Source organism: Arachis duranensis, chromosome 6, assembly GCF_000817695.3.
Source record: "Arachis duranensis cultivar V14167 chromosome 6, aradu.V14167.gnm2.J7QH, whole genome shotgun sequence".
In the NCBI taxonomy this organism is placed as follows: Eukaryota; Viridiplantae; Streptophyta; class Magnoliopsida; order Fabales; family Fabaceae; genus Arachis; species Arachis duranensis.
Genome location: NC_029777.3, coordinates 98,612,627 through 98,626,790, shown reverse-complemented (window position 1 = coordinate 98,626,790; position 14,164 = coordinate 98,612,627). Strand labels below are relative to the sequence as shown.

The window sequence follows — 14,164 nt, the reverse complement described above, 5'->3', positions numbered from 1 at the left end:
TTGAGGACCTATTTGTCCTTCGAACTTTATTTGTAAAATGACGTCAAGGACTTATTTGTCCTTCGAACTTTTTTCCCCTTCCAACGTGGTACCATAACGGACACCTGTACACCGTTTCAACCACGTCACCCAGTTTCGTTAGGTGTATGAGAGACAAATAGACGGAAAAACTAAATTGTCCTCCGTTTGTTAAAGTCAAAAACGTTGTTGTATTTAAATTTTATCAGAAATATATTTGTCTAAAATTTAAAAAGTCAAGACCTATCTGTCTTTTTCCCTTAAAACAATAGTCGTCGAATCGAATTTGAATTAATAGTTTGGTGATGGGCTACTCATACCAACCATTGACATTCAAAATATAATAAATAAATTAATAATACTATAACACATACTTCGTTCTCAGTTTTTCATTACTGAATCAAAATGGGAGGGGAAGAAGAGGCCGAGACCCAAACCTCCATCTGCAAAGACGCTCCCAATCTCCTCTCATTCTTCGTTGACACCTTCGTCGACTTCTCAGTCAGTGGCCTCTTCCTCCTCCCGACGCCGCCGCTACAAAACCCTAACCCTTCAATTTCCCGCTCCCTACCGCCATTACCCACCCGGCTGCCCTCTCCGAGCCGCCTGATCGCCGTCGGCGATCTCCACGGCGACCTCGACAAGACGAAGCAGGCGCTACGCCTGGCCGGCCTTATCGACGCCTCTGACCGCTACGTAGGGGGCTCCGCCACCGTCGTCCAGGTCGGCGATGTCCTTGACCGCGGCGGCGACGAGCTCAAGATCCTCTACTTCCTCGAGAAGCTGAAACGCGAGGCGGCCCGCAGCGGCGGCAAGATCATCACCATGAACGGCAACCACGAGATCATGAACATTGAGGGTGATTTCCGCTTTGTAACGAAAACAGCTCTAGATGAATTTAGGGTTTGGGAGCAGTGGTTCAGTGTTGGTAACAAAATGAAGGGCCTCTGCCAAGGTTTAGAAACCCCCACAGACCCCTTCAAAGGGGTTCCGATGTCATTTCACGGTGTGAAAAGAGAGTTCTTCGACGGGTTTCGAGCCCGGGTTGCGGCCCTGCGGCCTAACGGCCCAATTTCGAGTAGGTTTCTGTCGCAGAATGTAACTGTCTTGGTTGTTGGGGATTCCCTTTTTGTTCACGGAGGGTTGTTGCCGCAGCATGTTGATTACGGTTTGGAGAGGATCAATGAGGAAGTTAGGGATTGGATTAATGGCTCCTCGGGGAAGTTTTCGCCGCAGTATTGCAGGGGGAGGAACGCTGTCGTTTGGTTGAGGAAATTCTCAAATGAGGTTGCTCAGAATTGCGATTGTGCGACTCTTGAGCATGTTCTGAAGACGGTCCCTGGTGCGAAGAGGATGATCATGGGACACACAATTCAGACGGCTGGTATTAATGGTGCCTGCGAGAACAGAGCTATTCGGATCGATGTGGGCATGTCGAGGGGGTGTGGTGGTGGTTTGCCTGAGGTTTTGGAGATAAGTAAGAATTCTGGATTGCGGATATTGACTTCGAATCCATTGTACCAGAATATGGGCAATGCTGGGTTGAATGTGGGTAAGGAAGAATTGTTGATTCCTGCACATGGTGGACTTAGGGAGGTAGAAGTTAAAGCTTGAAGTTAAGGAGGTTTAGCTTTTAGTGTTATTGGTTAAACTTTCATAAGCTATTGTTGGTTTTTGTTTCAAGTGGCAACGAATGAATTGGGGGATTGTACAGTGTAGGATGTTATCCACATTTTTTCTCTTTGGTCCACTATGAAGACTTTGTGAGGATGCTGAATTCATTGAATGTCTTAAGACCTTTACCATGACTGGTAAACAAAATCATTCTTGTATTGAAATAAATGTTGCTTGTAAAGTTTATCATTGGTATGTGAAGTATGAAAAACATTGAATAATGCTTTGATTTATCAAGAACCATTGCTAGGAAGGTACCTCTTTCAGTGTCTTTTTATTTTGGTGAAGAGGGCTTGGAGCTATTTCCATTATATTTGGTTCATTGTTGATATCCTCATTGATCTGGTGGATGCTTAGGTTTCGTCACTATTAATTTCACAATGAACTTATTCTTTCTGAAATGAATGGATGACTTCTTTGAACACAAGATATATGCGTTAAACATCTTGGCCATTATTCTATGCTTAGTCTGCTATATGACCTTTTTTTAGCTAAATCATTTGGTTGAATATAATCGTTGATTGCATTAACTTATGGCTTTTTATAACCCATGATGTGCCCAAAATAAAGGGATTGTCTAACAAATGCCTTTTAAAGGTTACTAATGATGGTAAATTTTAAAAGTTTTTTTACTCAATAGGTGCATTGAAAAATGTAAACTTCTTATGTTTTCTAAATAATTAAGCACATGAGCGAACTTGTTAAGGGAACTAATAAGCCAAATTCATAAAGAGGAACTTTATTGTTTATCATGTGCTGAGAATTTTATTGAGAACTTGGGGAGTTTTCAGCAAGTTCCATTGGGATATGGGAATTGTCATGCTTCCATTAAGTTATATTAAGCAACGAAAATAAAAGCCTATTTCCTTTTAGCTGCAATTCATAATTAGGTAAAAAAGCAGTGTACATTTGTTGTTAAAACTTAAAAGTCCCATTGGTGATGAAGTGTATGTTCCCTTATTCTTCTCTTAGAACCAGTTCATTGATTTGATTCTGAATTTGGCATCGCTCTCTGTTGTTGTTTATTGTCCGCATTGAGCATTCGTTCATCTTTTTGCATATCTTGATAATTCTCTTTACATCCTTCCCCCTTCCCCCTTTGTTCCTTTGAAAGGTTTAATTCATGCCTGAGCTGTGTTCTTTCAGGTACATATGATGTGGGGAACAAATCTAGGGTTCCATGCATGGTTGGAAAGCGAGAGGAGCATCAGTCATACTGTACTAACACTTGTTCTGCCCGGTCCACATACCAGATATATATCCTCTCGCTATTCTTTTTCTTTCATTTGTTTATTTATTTGAGTGGGAAAACGGTTTGGAAAGAGGGAGGAAATGATGAGAAAAGTGGGATTGAACCTCTTCCTCACATCTTAAAATATACCCTGTTCCTCAACCACCCTTGAGAAACTATTAAGCTTGGTTTCTACCACTCTAATTAGATGAAGACCCACTAATTTGTGACAGTAATGCAAAATAGAATGTTTGAAGTCCTTTGCATTGTAATATTAGGGAGTGTCTTAGAACAAGGCAGCTGAGTTTGCTGTCTTCTGCACGGCGATCATGGTTGCAACACCCAGCTACTTGGCAACAACACTGACAAGAATTTGTTTTTTGGGTTTAGCTAACAGTTTTAATAAACACATAATAAATTTATTGAAGCTTTATACTTTATATATTTTCTATTAAAATTTTCTCAGTTAATACTCTGAATCCGTGTTCTTAGAAAAAAAAAAAAAAGATAATCTAGGTAACAAATATTGAAACACAATTCAGAAGAACAAAGCAAGCTAAAATATGCATAACTGCAAGATTGTAGTGAAATATAATAGTTAACAATAATAGAATGTACATCTAAAAGACCTTTCTATAATAAAAAGATGCAGAGATATGAATTAAACTAAATTAGATCTATAACTAATTGGAAAACTTTCAAGTATATTGGTACATCATTTTAACTGTTGGTTTTAATTATATATATTATATATATTTTTTATAATTAAGATCAACAGTTAAAAATCACTGAAACACCAATGTATTGCTATACTTGAAAATTTTTCTAACTAATTATAATTAATTCTATCAAATCAAATTTTGATTGAGTCGATTAAAAGTAGGAACATTTATATTTAAATATTTCATAACACTTCTCTTTGGATATTCATCTTCTCTTTGGATATTCATCAATAAGGTACTTTGCTAAAATTTTACTAAAAAACTCTATGGAAAAACCGTGACGAAAAATAGTACATTTCTTTTGACGAGGGCTATTTTGTTAAAATTCTTGTCAAAAAAATCCTGTGGACAAAAACTTTAATAAGAGTATAATTTCTTCCTCTTTTATCAACATCGAGGTCTTGAAATCTATATATTTTCGATCTTGTGCAGCAGCCTTTCAAAAGAGATTAGTCTACAAGACTATTGTTTGACAACATGTATCGGATATTAGTTGCCAATCATAGCTTCTAAAGAGTAAAGAGTTGCTCTCTGGTGGAGCTGTGCATAATGTAATGTGTTATACTGTTATCATATAAAGTTGTGTGTGTTTCTTCAATATAAGATAATCAATAGGATGCTTCAACATGTTGATTAACTGCCTTTTTTATAGGACTATCCATGAATTGTTTTGTGAAATAGTTGTCATAGTCAACTTTGTAGACTTCCACTATATAGTAATATCTCCATGTATAGCTAACTTGTTTGAGATATGTATTTATGTGGATTTGTCGAGTAGTAAATTAGACACTCTTCTTTTTTATTTTTAACCTGTCCTTTTTTAAATAAAATCAAACTCGATATTAATTTTTTAACCAACTTTTAGTTAAGGAGTCTATCTTTACTCTTATTTCTTCAAAAAAGAATGGACTAAATATTGATTAATTGATTTTTCTTGTTTCTTTTTAATTAGTATCTGCAATATTTTGTTTACAAAAGCGATGTCTATATCATATATTCATATTCTTTCAAGTAATGTGTATAGGTTTTGTATGTATCCCTGGAACAAAATATCTAGTCATGCTTATCTACTCTCAAGTCTCAACTAAATATCTTCTGAAAACCGTTGTGAACAAAGTCACCAGTACAAGGACTATTGAAGAACACAAGGAATATGTCACTTCTAACCTCCAGCTGCTATTTGTTACCATGGTCAAAGCCTGCTCAAATTCATGGTTATCTGAATTTCAGCAAACATTCAAAATTGTTAAGGTATCGTTTCACTAATGAATATATAAAATTGTCAAATTTTTTCTTGAATTTTAAACTGGTTTCCATGTGAGTCTCTCACTTGTTTATATAACTTAGCTCTGATAATAGTTTTACATACCTTACCCTGTTGAAAATGGAGGCAAGAATGCACTACAGTGAGATGCTGTAGTAGTAGATCATGGCAAACACCAAGAGCTCAACACAATTATTACGAATTGCTTGGAGTTTCTGCTGATTCAAATGCCCAAGAAATCAGAGAAGCTTACCGGAAGCTGCAGAAGCAGCATCATCCAGACATTGTTGGCCAAAAGGTAACTCTATGTATGGGTATGAGTAGGGTAAGATAGAGTTTAAATTCTACCCTAACTTGTAGATTTAAACTCCTCAATTTGAATCTTACTCTCACCTCAAATCTCTCATCCGGACCTGAACTTGACCCGTAAAAATAAATTTATTTTTCACTCGATCACAATATTAAGTCCTTTCACATTTTATATATTAAATATTATTTATGCCTAGTAAATTAAATTACTAATTTAGTGACACTAAATATTTATGCAAAAGATAGAAATTTGTATTAAAATTTTTACTGGCTCATCATAAGTATATATTTTATAAAAATTCACATTATATACTAAGGATGTGGGTTGGGTAATTAGGGTTGACTCAGCACCCAAATTCAACTCTGTTACAGATGAGATTGTTAACCCGTTTTGTCTGGATTAAATATCCATAAATTTGAGTTGTGCTGTTATTTCTAACATTGGTTGTCTGTGTATTTTTTTTTTATATTCTCTATAATTATTTTTTTGTTTTTGGGAAATAAATCTTTTTTGGTAGAAAATATGATATTTAGTCTTTTATACTTTCATTACGTGGAGATTGAATAAGAATAACTAGGTATTATGCTTTTTCTTTTTATTCCGTTATTTTTAGGGTCACAAGTATACTCTATTGTTGAATGAGGCTTATGAGGTGCTGATGAAAGATGATCTAAGGAGAAAATATGACGAATCAATAAATCAAATGAGGATAAGACTTGGGGAAAATAACACTCCCTTGGGCAACAGCACGTGGAAAGGACCCTTAAGACCACAAGCTTTATTTGTTGATGAAAATGCATGCATAGGTATACTCTTCATTAATTAATTAATAGAAAAGTATAGGTAGACAGTAAAAATATTAAACAATATGAATAATAAATATATTAGATATTCATTTTATTAGGTGTGCGAATGGTTATTCTAATATTAAAATTTAGATGAATAATTTAAAGATATAATATATTTTGATTTAATTAATGATTATTTATATTGTTCAAAAAAATTATTAATTACCTAATATTATCCTTAATTAATATATAATCAAAAGCATATATGATTCATATGTGTGCCTATAAGAACCGAAGTGAACACTAATCCAATTCATATCAGGATGCAGAGAATGTGTTTATCATGCAAGCAACACATTTATCATGGATGAAGCTCGTGGATGTGCACGAGTCAAAGTTCAATATGGAGACACGGACCAAAATATTGAGGTACCCTAAAAAATATTTAAAAGTTTATATTCTTTATGATACAAACAATAATAACAAGGCCGCATCTCTGGTGGCCGTGTTTTTAGTGGCTACGAGGGGCTAAGAATTGACTGACCAATGATATATTGACAAGTAAAATGTTTATATGGAACATTAAATTGAGTTTAGAGATTAAGTACGAAAAGCTCATTTTTAACTATTGCATGAATGACATTGGAAATAGATTATGTCTAAGGGGTATAATTTTTAAAACAATGAAACTCAACACAAATGTGAAGCGAATAAACAAAAAATACAACAAAACCACATCTGTTGTAATCCCTATTAAGAATTCAAAACAATAACTTATTCCAATGTCATTTTCGATATTACTATCAACAATAAAAGGGATCTTCACAATTTTACTCCTTGTAATTAAGAAGCGACAAGTTGATGATGTCTACAACATATTTTTTTTATTCTGCGACAATTTTCTGTTCCTTTCCAACGAGACATTTCAAATAATTGCGAAGAAACTTATGAACCACTTCTTGCGCTCCTCTTTCCTAGTTGTAGCACTTGTCCAGATTTAAAAGTGTTCCTTCAAAGAATCCGGAAAAGATTGTAGTCTGCCAAAATCAGATAACCAAGTGCATCACACCTGTCAAGTAAATTCACAACCAACAAATAAGTGGTGAACATATTCAACATTCTTATTACATAACACGCACACATTCTCATTTTGATTAACAATTTCAAGTTGACACAACCTTTCCTTTGTGTTCACCATACCTATCAAAACAAACCAGGCAAACAACTCAACTCTTGGAGAGACTAATCCTTTCCAAATAGTGTTAGTGAAACTATAGCTTGTTATGTCTTCCAGAAGTGTTTAATACACCTTGTTTGTCAAACTTCCAGATAACTCTATCCTCTCTGTCAATAGCTAGTTTAACCGGTCTCATGGTATCATGTAATTGATTCACAAGTTCCAACTCCTATTGGAATAACTCACGCCTCCATTAAAAATTTCAAATCCACTCAAACTCATCGTTGGGTTGAAACCGAGGAAAGCCTTGAAAACCTATCCTTAGGGGTGGAAAAAGGCCAAGCGGCTTGCTAGGGGCCTGCAGTCTGGCCTGTGTTTGGCCTGGCCTGTTATAAAATAGGCATAGGCCCAGGCTCTTTTAAAAGTCTTAATGCATTAATAGGTTAGGTCCAAGCTCACTAATTAGCTTTATTGGCCTGTCAAGTCTGCCTAGGCCTGTTAAAATATAATTAAATATATAAATAATTATTTATTATTAACAAAACTATGATATATTTTAAATTTATATATTTTGTTTTTGTATATTTTAAATACGTTAAAAGTTTAAAATTTTTTATAAATATTAAATATATGACATATTACATATAAATATTTTTATTAAAAAATAATTTTTTTAAATAATATTTTTATTTTTGTAAAAATAAAATAATTAGGCCTTTTAACATGTTTCAAGCCAGGCCAGGTTGAATAACAGGCCAGGCCTAGTACTTTATAAAGAGCCTATAACAGGTTACATGGCAGGCTCAGGTCAATTAACTGTATGACAGGGCAGGCCTGTTAAGAGCAAAGCCTGACTTGGCCTGGCCTGTTTCTACCCCTACCTATCCTTTAAAGGACCACAACTGAGCCAAACATCTTTTCAAAAATGAGTTCTTTTGTCATCACCAATCTCCATAGACAAGCTAGTTATCATCTTGTCTCTTATATGTTGCTCTTTATTATGTAGCTGACATATGTCCTTCCATGAACCCCCTCTAGTAGGTAAAGTTTGGGTAGATAAAAGCTTATTAGGAGAGAGATTATTGCAAGAGCAAACCACCTTTTTCCACAATGGACACCCCTTTTTTGAGAATCTCCACCACCACTTAAAAAAGAGTGTTGTGTTTCGAACCATCGCATTTTCAACTCCTAACACCCCTAGCTTTTTTGGAGCTTTGACTACATCCCAACTAACCAAAGTCATCCCATTCCTTCCATCCTCCTTAATCCACAAGAACCTTTTCTATAATAAATAAATTTTTCTGTAATCACCTTTGACATCTTGTATAAGCTTAAATAATATACTGGCAGGCTACTTAGTACTGTTTTTATAAGTACCAACTTCCCCACTTTGTTGAGTATCTTAGATTTTCACAAGCTGAGCTTCTCCTCCATTTTTTTGTCTATAATTGGCTTTCAAGTCTTAACTAGTCTCGGATTAGCTTTTAAGGGGATTTCAAGGTATCGGATCGAGAGAGTCGCCTCCTTGCACCCCAACAGGCTGCACATACTTCGAACCCACTGTTGGTCACAATTGATTGGGATTAAACTGAATTTATCAAAATTTATACTTAAATCCGACATCAGCTCAAAACATCGCAGAAGCCTCTTATAATTCTTAATAGTCTTCTCCTCTGGCGGACAGAACAACACAGTGTCATCAGCAAATTGGAGATGTGACAATTCTATATTGTCTCTCCCAATAAACAATGGAGATATCCGGCCGTTCCTAACTGCCTCTGCAATAATTCTATGTAGGACATCAACTACAAGTACAAACAAGAATGGACATAGAGGATCACCTTGTCTCAGGCCTCTTTCCATCTTGAACGGCTTCGTTGGCGAACCATTTATTAACACCGACATAGAGGTTGTGTCGACACACTCCATAACCCAGTTCCTCTACCTTCGCTCAAAACCCATCTTTTGCAACACAATGTCCACAAATCTCCACTTATCCCTATCATATGCCTTTTAAAACTTCAGCTTGGTTATTGCCACTTCTTTTTTCTCATTTAAAGCCAATGTAACGTTTCGCATGCAATAAGAGCCCCATCAATCATCATGTATTTTTTGCCCATTGACAAATGCACTTTGAGTCTTTTCAACCAGACCTGGCATAACTGATCTCATCCTCCTTACCAGAACCTATGAAATCACCTTATACATACAGCCAACCATACTAATTGGTCGAAGGTCCTTTATCTCCTTAGCTCCAATGAACTTTGGTGCCAATGCAACCCATGTGATATTAGAGTCCGTCGGTAACCTGGATGTGTGAAAGAATCCCAACAAAACTGCTGTGAACTCAGCCCCAATCCCATCCCAACACTTCTTGATGAAATTCATGTTGTACCCATCACTTTCTGGTGCCCTAAATGATTCACAATCCCACACTACCTCTCTAATATCCTCAACCGACGGCAACACCTCTAGAGCCTCAGCATCAGGGGCGAAGCTTAGTTGAGACAAGGGGGGCTATGCCCCCCAAACTTTTGTTAAAAAATTTAGTAATACTTTTTCAAAAAATAAAAAATAGTTCCGTTGACTCAAATACTTTACTATGACTTAAAATACTAAAGTTCAATCTTCATCTCTTGCTTTTATTGCACAATAATTTAGTTTTAAACATTCAAACATGTTGGATTTGGACTGAACTGAGTGTATTTGCATTTCACAGCTCCTCTATTCAATAAGCAACACTCCCTCTACCTCTAAGTTCAAATATAAAAAATTAGGTATTTTTTATTTATGTAATTTAATATTATTTTAATATTTGTCCTTCTAACTTCTTTTTTATATATTTTACAGGATATATATTTAAATTTTTATATAAAATAATTATAAAAAAATCAAAGAATTGATATATTTTTTAAGAGAAATGCTAATATTCAAAAAGGAGAACATATAACTTTTACAATATCAACACCTGTAGATAGTTCTTCTATTTTAATGAATCACGAAAAAAGTGAGATATAATCTTCAAAAGTTTAAAAAGTTGCATCTGATGAGTTTGAGCTTAATTCTTTGGAACGAAACCCTAGAAAATGGCTTCAAATTTGGTAATATCACCCAAATCAGAGATATGATATTAGACGAACTTATCTTAAATGTGGTTCATATGAAAAACATTTTGACAATTATTTTCTATCTAGCCCCGCAAAATTTTGTTTCAAGCTCGGCTACTGCTCAGCATCCTCTTCAGCTATCAAATCTACCAGATCATCCCTAAAGCCCACCGTAAGAGACTTCTCCTGATGATATAAATTCTTGTAGAACTCTCAAATAGCCATTTTTATTCTTGCTTGATTTCTTACTAACCTTCTATTGATTACCAAAGCATCAATCCTGTTATTCCTTCTTTTTGTTGAAGGTATATTGTGAAAGTACCTGGTGTTCTTGTCCATGTCCTTTGCAAGTCAGGAACGTTCTTGTTGAAGCTATATTGTGAAAGTATCAGTGCAAATCTTTTCTCACATACCACTTCACAGAATAAGTTACTAATGCCTTTCTTCTAGTCTCCACTATTACATCATATACCCCATTTTACCATGTTATCTGTCTTATTGATCTCTTCCTCAAAATAATTTTCTTATTCATGTCACCAAAATTATCTCTGTGCCATCTTCTCAGAGGAACCATCAAAACCTTCAATTTATCTGTAAAATGCATCTCTTCTAAACCCCTCAATTCCTCTTTAATCATTCTTAAAAAACTTTCATGTGTGAACCAAGAGTCTAGGCTTCAAAATGGTCTAGGACCATATCTCAACCTTATATTTTCTACTATCATCGGGTAATGATCTGACAAGCCTCTTGGCCCTCCTCTTAGACAAATCTCATGGAACTCCTCAACCCATTCCAGACTAACCAGAACTCTATTAATCCAACTGCATGAATGACCTCTAAACCAAATAAACTTACAGTCATTAAGCGGCAGGCCCACCAAGTGCATTTCTTGTATCCAAATTCTGAACTCTTCAACAGATACTATTAAGCTTAGTAGTACATTTTCTTTCCTCCACTTGTACAATCTCATTAAAGTCTCCCATAAAATAACAAGAGACCTGACATAGTCCGCTATATAGCTCAACTTCTCCCACACAGCGAGTTTCTCATCTCTAGTATAAGCACCATAAACCAAGACAAAGCACAATTGAAATTATTCTTTAATATCATCCCTTCCACACACAACCATCTCTCTCCTTTATAATAAATACTCAATTTAAAAATGATTTCATCCCGTATTAATAACAAACCACCCGATGCACCGTCAGACTCAACATATTCCCACCCAGTATTATCACACACCCCCAAATATTTGCTACATCAAACTTCGTTATTACTTGCCTTTTAGTCTCAATCAGTTCTAACATATTAAGCCTATATTTTTTCTTTAGGTCTTTAATCATCCTCAACTTTCCATCCCCCTTCAACCTCTAACGTTCCACGAACTAAATATCATTTTAAAGGATTATTACACACTTTTTTGTTATTCTTAGGTCTGCACCATCTTGCTTTCGCCTTTTGTTTTGCCATGTCTTTGGAATCGGGGTTGGAGAACGGCCTCCAAACAGCAAGGGAAAAGAATCGACGGAGTGGCGAGGAGCCGAGGAGGGCATTAGTGAGGAAGCAGATCCATGGGGCAACAGTGATGACGTTCAGCCAGAAAGAAGGAGTTCCAGCAAGAGATGACGGCGAAGTACTACAAACAACCTCATCCAGGCCACACCAAGCAAGGAACAGAGACTTAGAATCTATGGCAGCAAAAAAACATGGCAATTAGAAAGCGGAGATGGAAGCTAGACGAGAAACCCTGGGAATCATGCTCCAAGTAGCGGCGGATGGAATCGACGAAGAAATGCAGAGGCAATCACCACAGAGGTGGTTAGAAGATTTCCGTTACGGCAGTGGCGCCCTTCGAAAGGCATGGCGAAAGTTATGGAACCAAAATGTGCCGGAACTCCGGCCACAACCTCAGGAAATTCTCACCAATCATGGAGCAGTGCGTAGGAATCATTCGAAGGGAGAAGAAGAAGAACCAAGTTGGCATATGAGGTTGGATATATTATTTCGGATCGGAACAATGGGTTGAACTGGGTCCTATCAATCAAATAAATTTAAAAAAAATATTTACCCGTTTTTTAACTAATTTATTGCTATTAAGAAACTCAACAAAAATTAAACGAAATTTTACTGTTCACATGTCAGTCACAAATTGGTTCACGAGAGTTAGTCATTATAACTACTAAACAACCATTATTACCATAGACCGCACCTAATAACTAGACCAATATAAAAGCTCAAGAAGATAGAAACGATGAGTCGAATAAACCCATTAAAAAGAGTAATTCAATTAGCAAAAATGTGAGAAAAAATTATGAGGTGTAAAAATGGTATATTGCAGACATTATTGTTATTGCTGAGTATGAATTAGTTACAAGTTACAACAGAATAAAAAATACATAGTCAAAAGGAAGAATAAAAGGGTAAAGAAGTAGTTAATTTTGACTATGGTTAAAAATTATTAATGCAATACTTTTTGGAATACAGAGTACTCTTTCTTATTTTTTTAATATTTTCTTTTCATGGTTTATTAATTCTCTTTCACCTCTCATTATTGATGTTGATAATTATAGTTATTGTGATTATTGTAAAATTCTTAGTCAGATCACTATTATTATATATCACATTTGGGTCATACATAATATATACACGAGTACGTTCTTATGATAAATTACATAGGTAGAGTCTCTTGTAAAGAAAGGAGAGTAATAATCCTCCTAAATTTTAGTTTTTTTTTATAAGTTATATAAATTTTAATTTAACTTTTTAAAAATATTTAGTTTAATCTCTTCTATATTACAAAAATATAAAATTAATTTTTGTCTCTCTCTCAAATTTAGTCCAGCTCCCTTTTGATGAATTATATATGTTTCTAATAATATATGAAAATCTTAGGTGTCAATTGAGTCATGCCCAGTGAACTGCATATATTGGGTGAAGAGAGAGGAATTAGCGGTGCTTGAGTTTCTGATCCAGCCACAGCCAAAGGCAGGGTATGGAGTATTTGGAGGTGGGTGGGAGAGGCCTGCAAATATCTTCACTGCTGCTGAGTCTTTCAAAAAACAGCTCAGGCGACAAGCAACATAACAACAACCAGAAAAAATCAAAACACTGGTTAAAAGTTGAGATTAAATCTTGAAAACTAAAATATTATATAAAATCTATACAAATATAGATAGTGTGTTTTTAATAAATTATATATATGTGATATTTTGTAAATGATTGTTAATTATTAAATAATTTGATATATTTAATTAAATTATTACCTAATATTTTTAAATTATTAATTTCACATAAAAACATGAATATTTCCGAATTTTTTATTTTAACATTGAAGAGTGAATAGAGTTTTAAGTTAATGTTATAAAAAATGAAATTTTACAGTATTTTAAAACGTTGTCAATACGCAGAACACGTATTACACTGACAATACGCAGTCTGTGTATTTGTAATATGATCCGTATATTGTAATTTAATATTAAAATAATAAAATACGTAGTTTGTATATTATAATTTAATATTAAAATAATACCATACGCAATCTGTATATTAGAAAAAGTGATTTTATGTATATATAAAAATAACAATAACATTTAATAGAGTTTAATTAACTTTTTAAAAATATAATAATAAAATTTTTTAACATTTTTTGTATATTTAATGTATTGAAAATATAAAAATATTTATTTTTTAAATAATTTTGATAAAATATTTTTTATAATGTTCTTAATTTATATTTTTAAGACACGAGTTAATAAAATTCTATTTAATATATTTAATTATTTAATCTTTTATTGATGGTTGAAACATTTATAAATAGTAAACTTTATTTTTTATTAATAAATAGCTAATAAAATTCTTTTCTAAGCTTATTAT

The 14,164-nt window shown here is 34.3% G+C and overlaps 2 protein-coding genes across 4 annotated transcripts; both read left to right on the top strand.

Annotated features, from left to right (window-relative positions):
* Nucleotides 1–371: 371 nt before the first annotated feature.
* LOC107495075 (shewanella-like protein phosphatase 2) lies at nucleotides 372–3,356 on the top strand. Its single transcript, XM_016116144.3, has 2 exons — nucleotides 372–1,829; nucleotides 2,839–3,356. Exon 1 carries the CDS (start codon nucleotides 424–426, stop codon nucleotides 1,630–1,632), a length of 1,209 nt encoding a protein of 402 aa, XP_015971630.1. The 5' UTR covers nucleotides 372–423; the 3' UTR covers nucleotides 1,633–1,829; nucleotides 2,839–3,356.
* Nucleotides 3,357–3,839: 483 nt separating this feature from the next.
* Nucleotides 3,840–13,553, top strand: LOC107495067 (chaperone protein dnaJ C76, chloroplastic). 3 transcript variants are annotated; one of them, XR_008010394.1, is made up of 6 exons: nucleotides 3,840–4,896; nucleotides 5,036–5,207; nucleotides 5,833–6,025; nucleotides 6,330–6,436; nucleotides 11,725–12,280; nucleotides 13,184–13,309. XR_008010394.1 is itself a non-coding variant. In XM_052262705.1 (6 exons), the coding sequence occupies exons 2-6, from the start codon at nucleotides 4,799–4,801 to the stop codon at nucleotides 13,373–13,375; spliced, it is 762 nt and encodes a 253-aa protein (XP_052118665.1). In that variant the 5' UTR covers nucleotides 3,846–4,196; nucleotides 4,763–4,798; the 3' UTR covers nucleotides 13,376–13,553. The 3 variants fall into 3 exon arrangements, 2 of the variants coding, with proteins under 2 accessions (XP_052118665.1, XP_015971623.1); XM_052262705.1 differs by lacking the exon at nucleotides 11,725–12,280 and having other exon boundaries at nucleotides 3,846–4,196; nucleotides 4,763–4,896; nucleotides 13,184–13,553; XM_016116137.3 differs by lacking the exon at nucleotides 11,725–12,280 and having other exon boundaries at nucleotides 3,849–4,196; nucleotides 4,670–4,896; nucleotides 13,184–13,553.
* The last annotated feature ends 611 nt before the right edge of the window (nucleotides 13,554–14,164 follow it).

Excerpts from the sequence above, each read along its gene's own strand:
- LOC107495075 (XM_016116144.3), top strand. The coding sequence starts at position 424 with ATGGGAGGGGAAGAAGAGGCCGAGACCCAAACCTCCATCTGCAAAGAC.
- LOC107495067 (XM_052262705.1), top strand. The coding sequence starts at position 4,799 with ATGTCACTTCTAACCTCCAGCTGCTATTTGTTACCATGGTCAAAGCCT. Across the intron at positions 5,208-5,832 it reads CAGACATTGTTGGCCAAAAG|GGTCACAAGTATACTCTATT; the intron begins GTAACTCTATGT and ends CGTTATTTTTAG. Across the intron at positions 6,026-6,329 it reads TGATGAAAATGCATGCATAG|GATGCAGAGAATGTGTTTAT; the intron begins GTATACTCTTCA and ends AATTCATATCAG.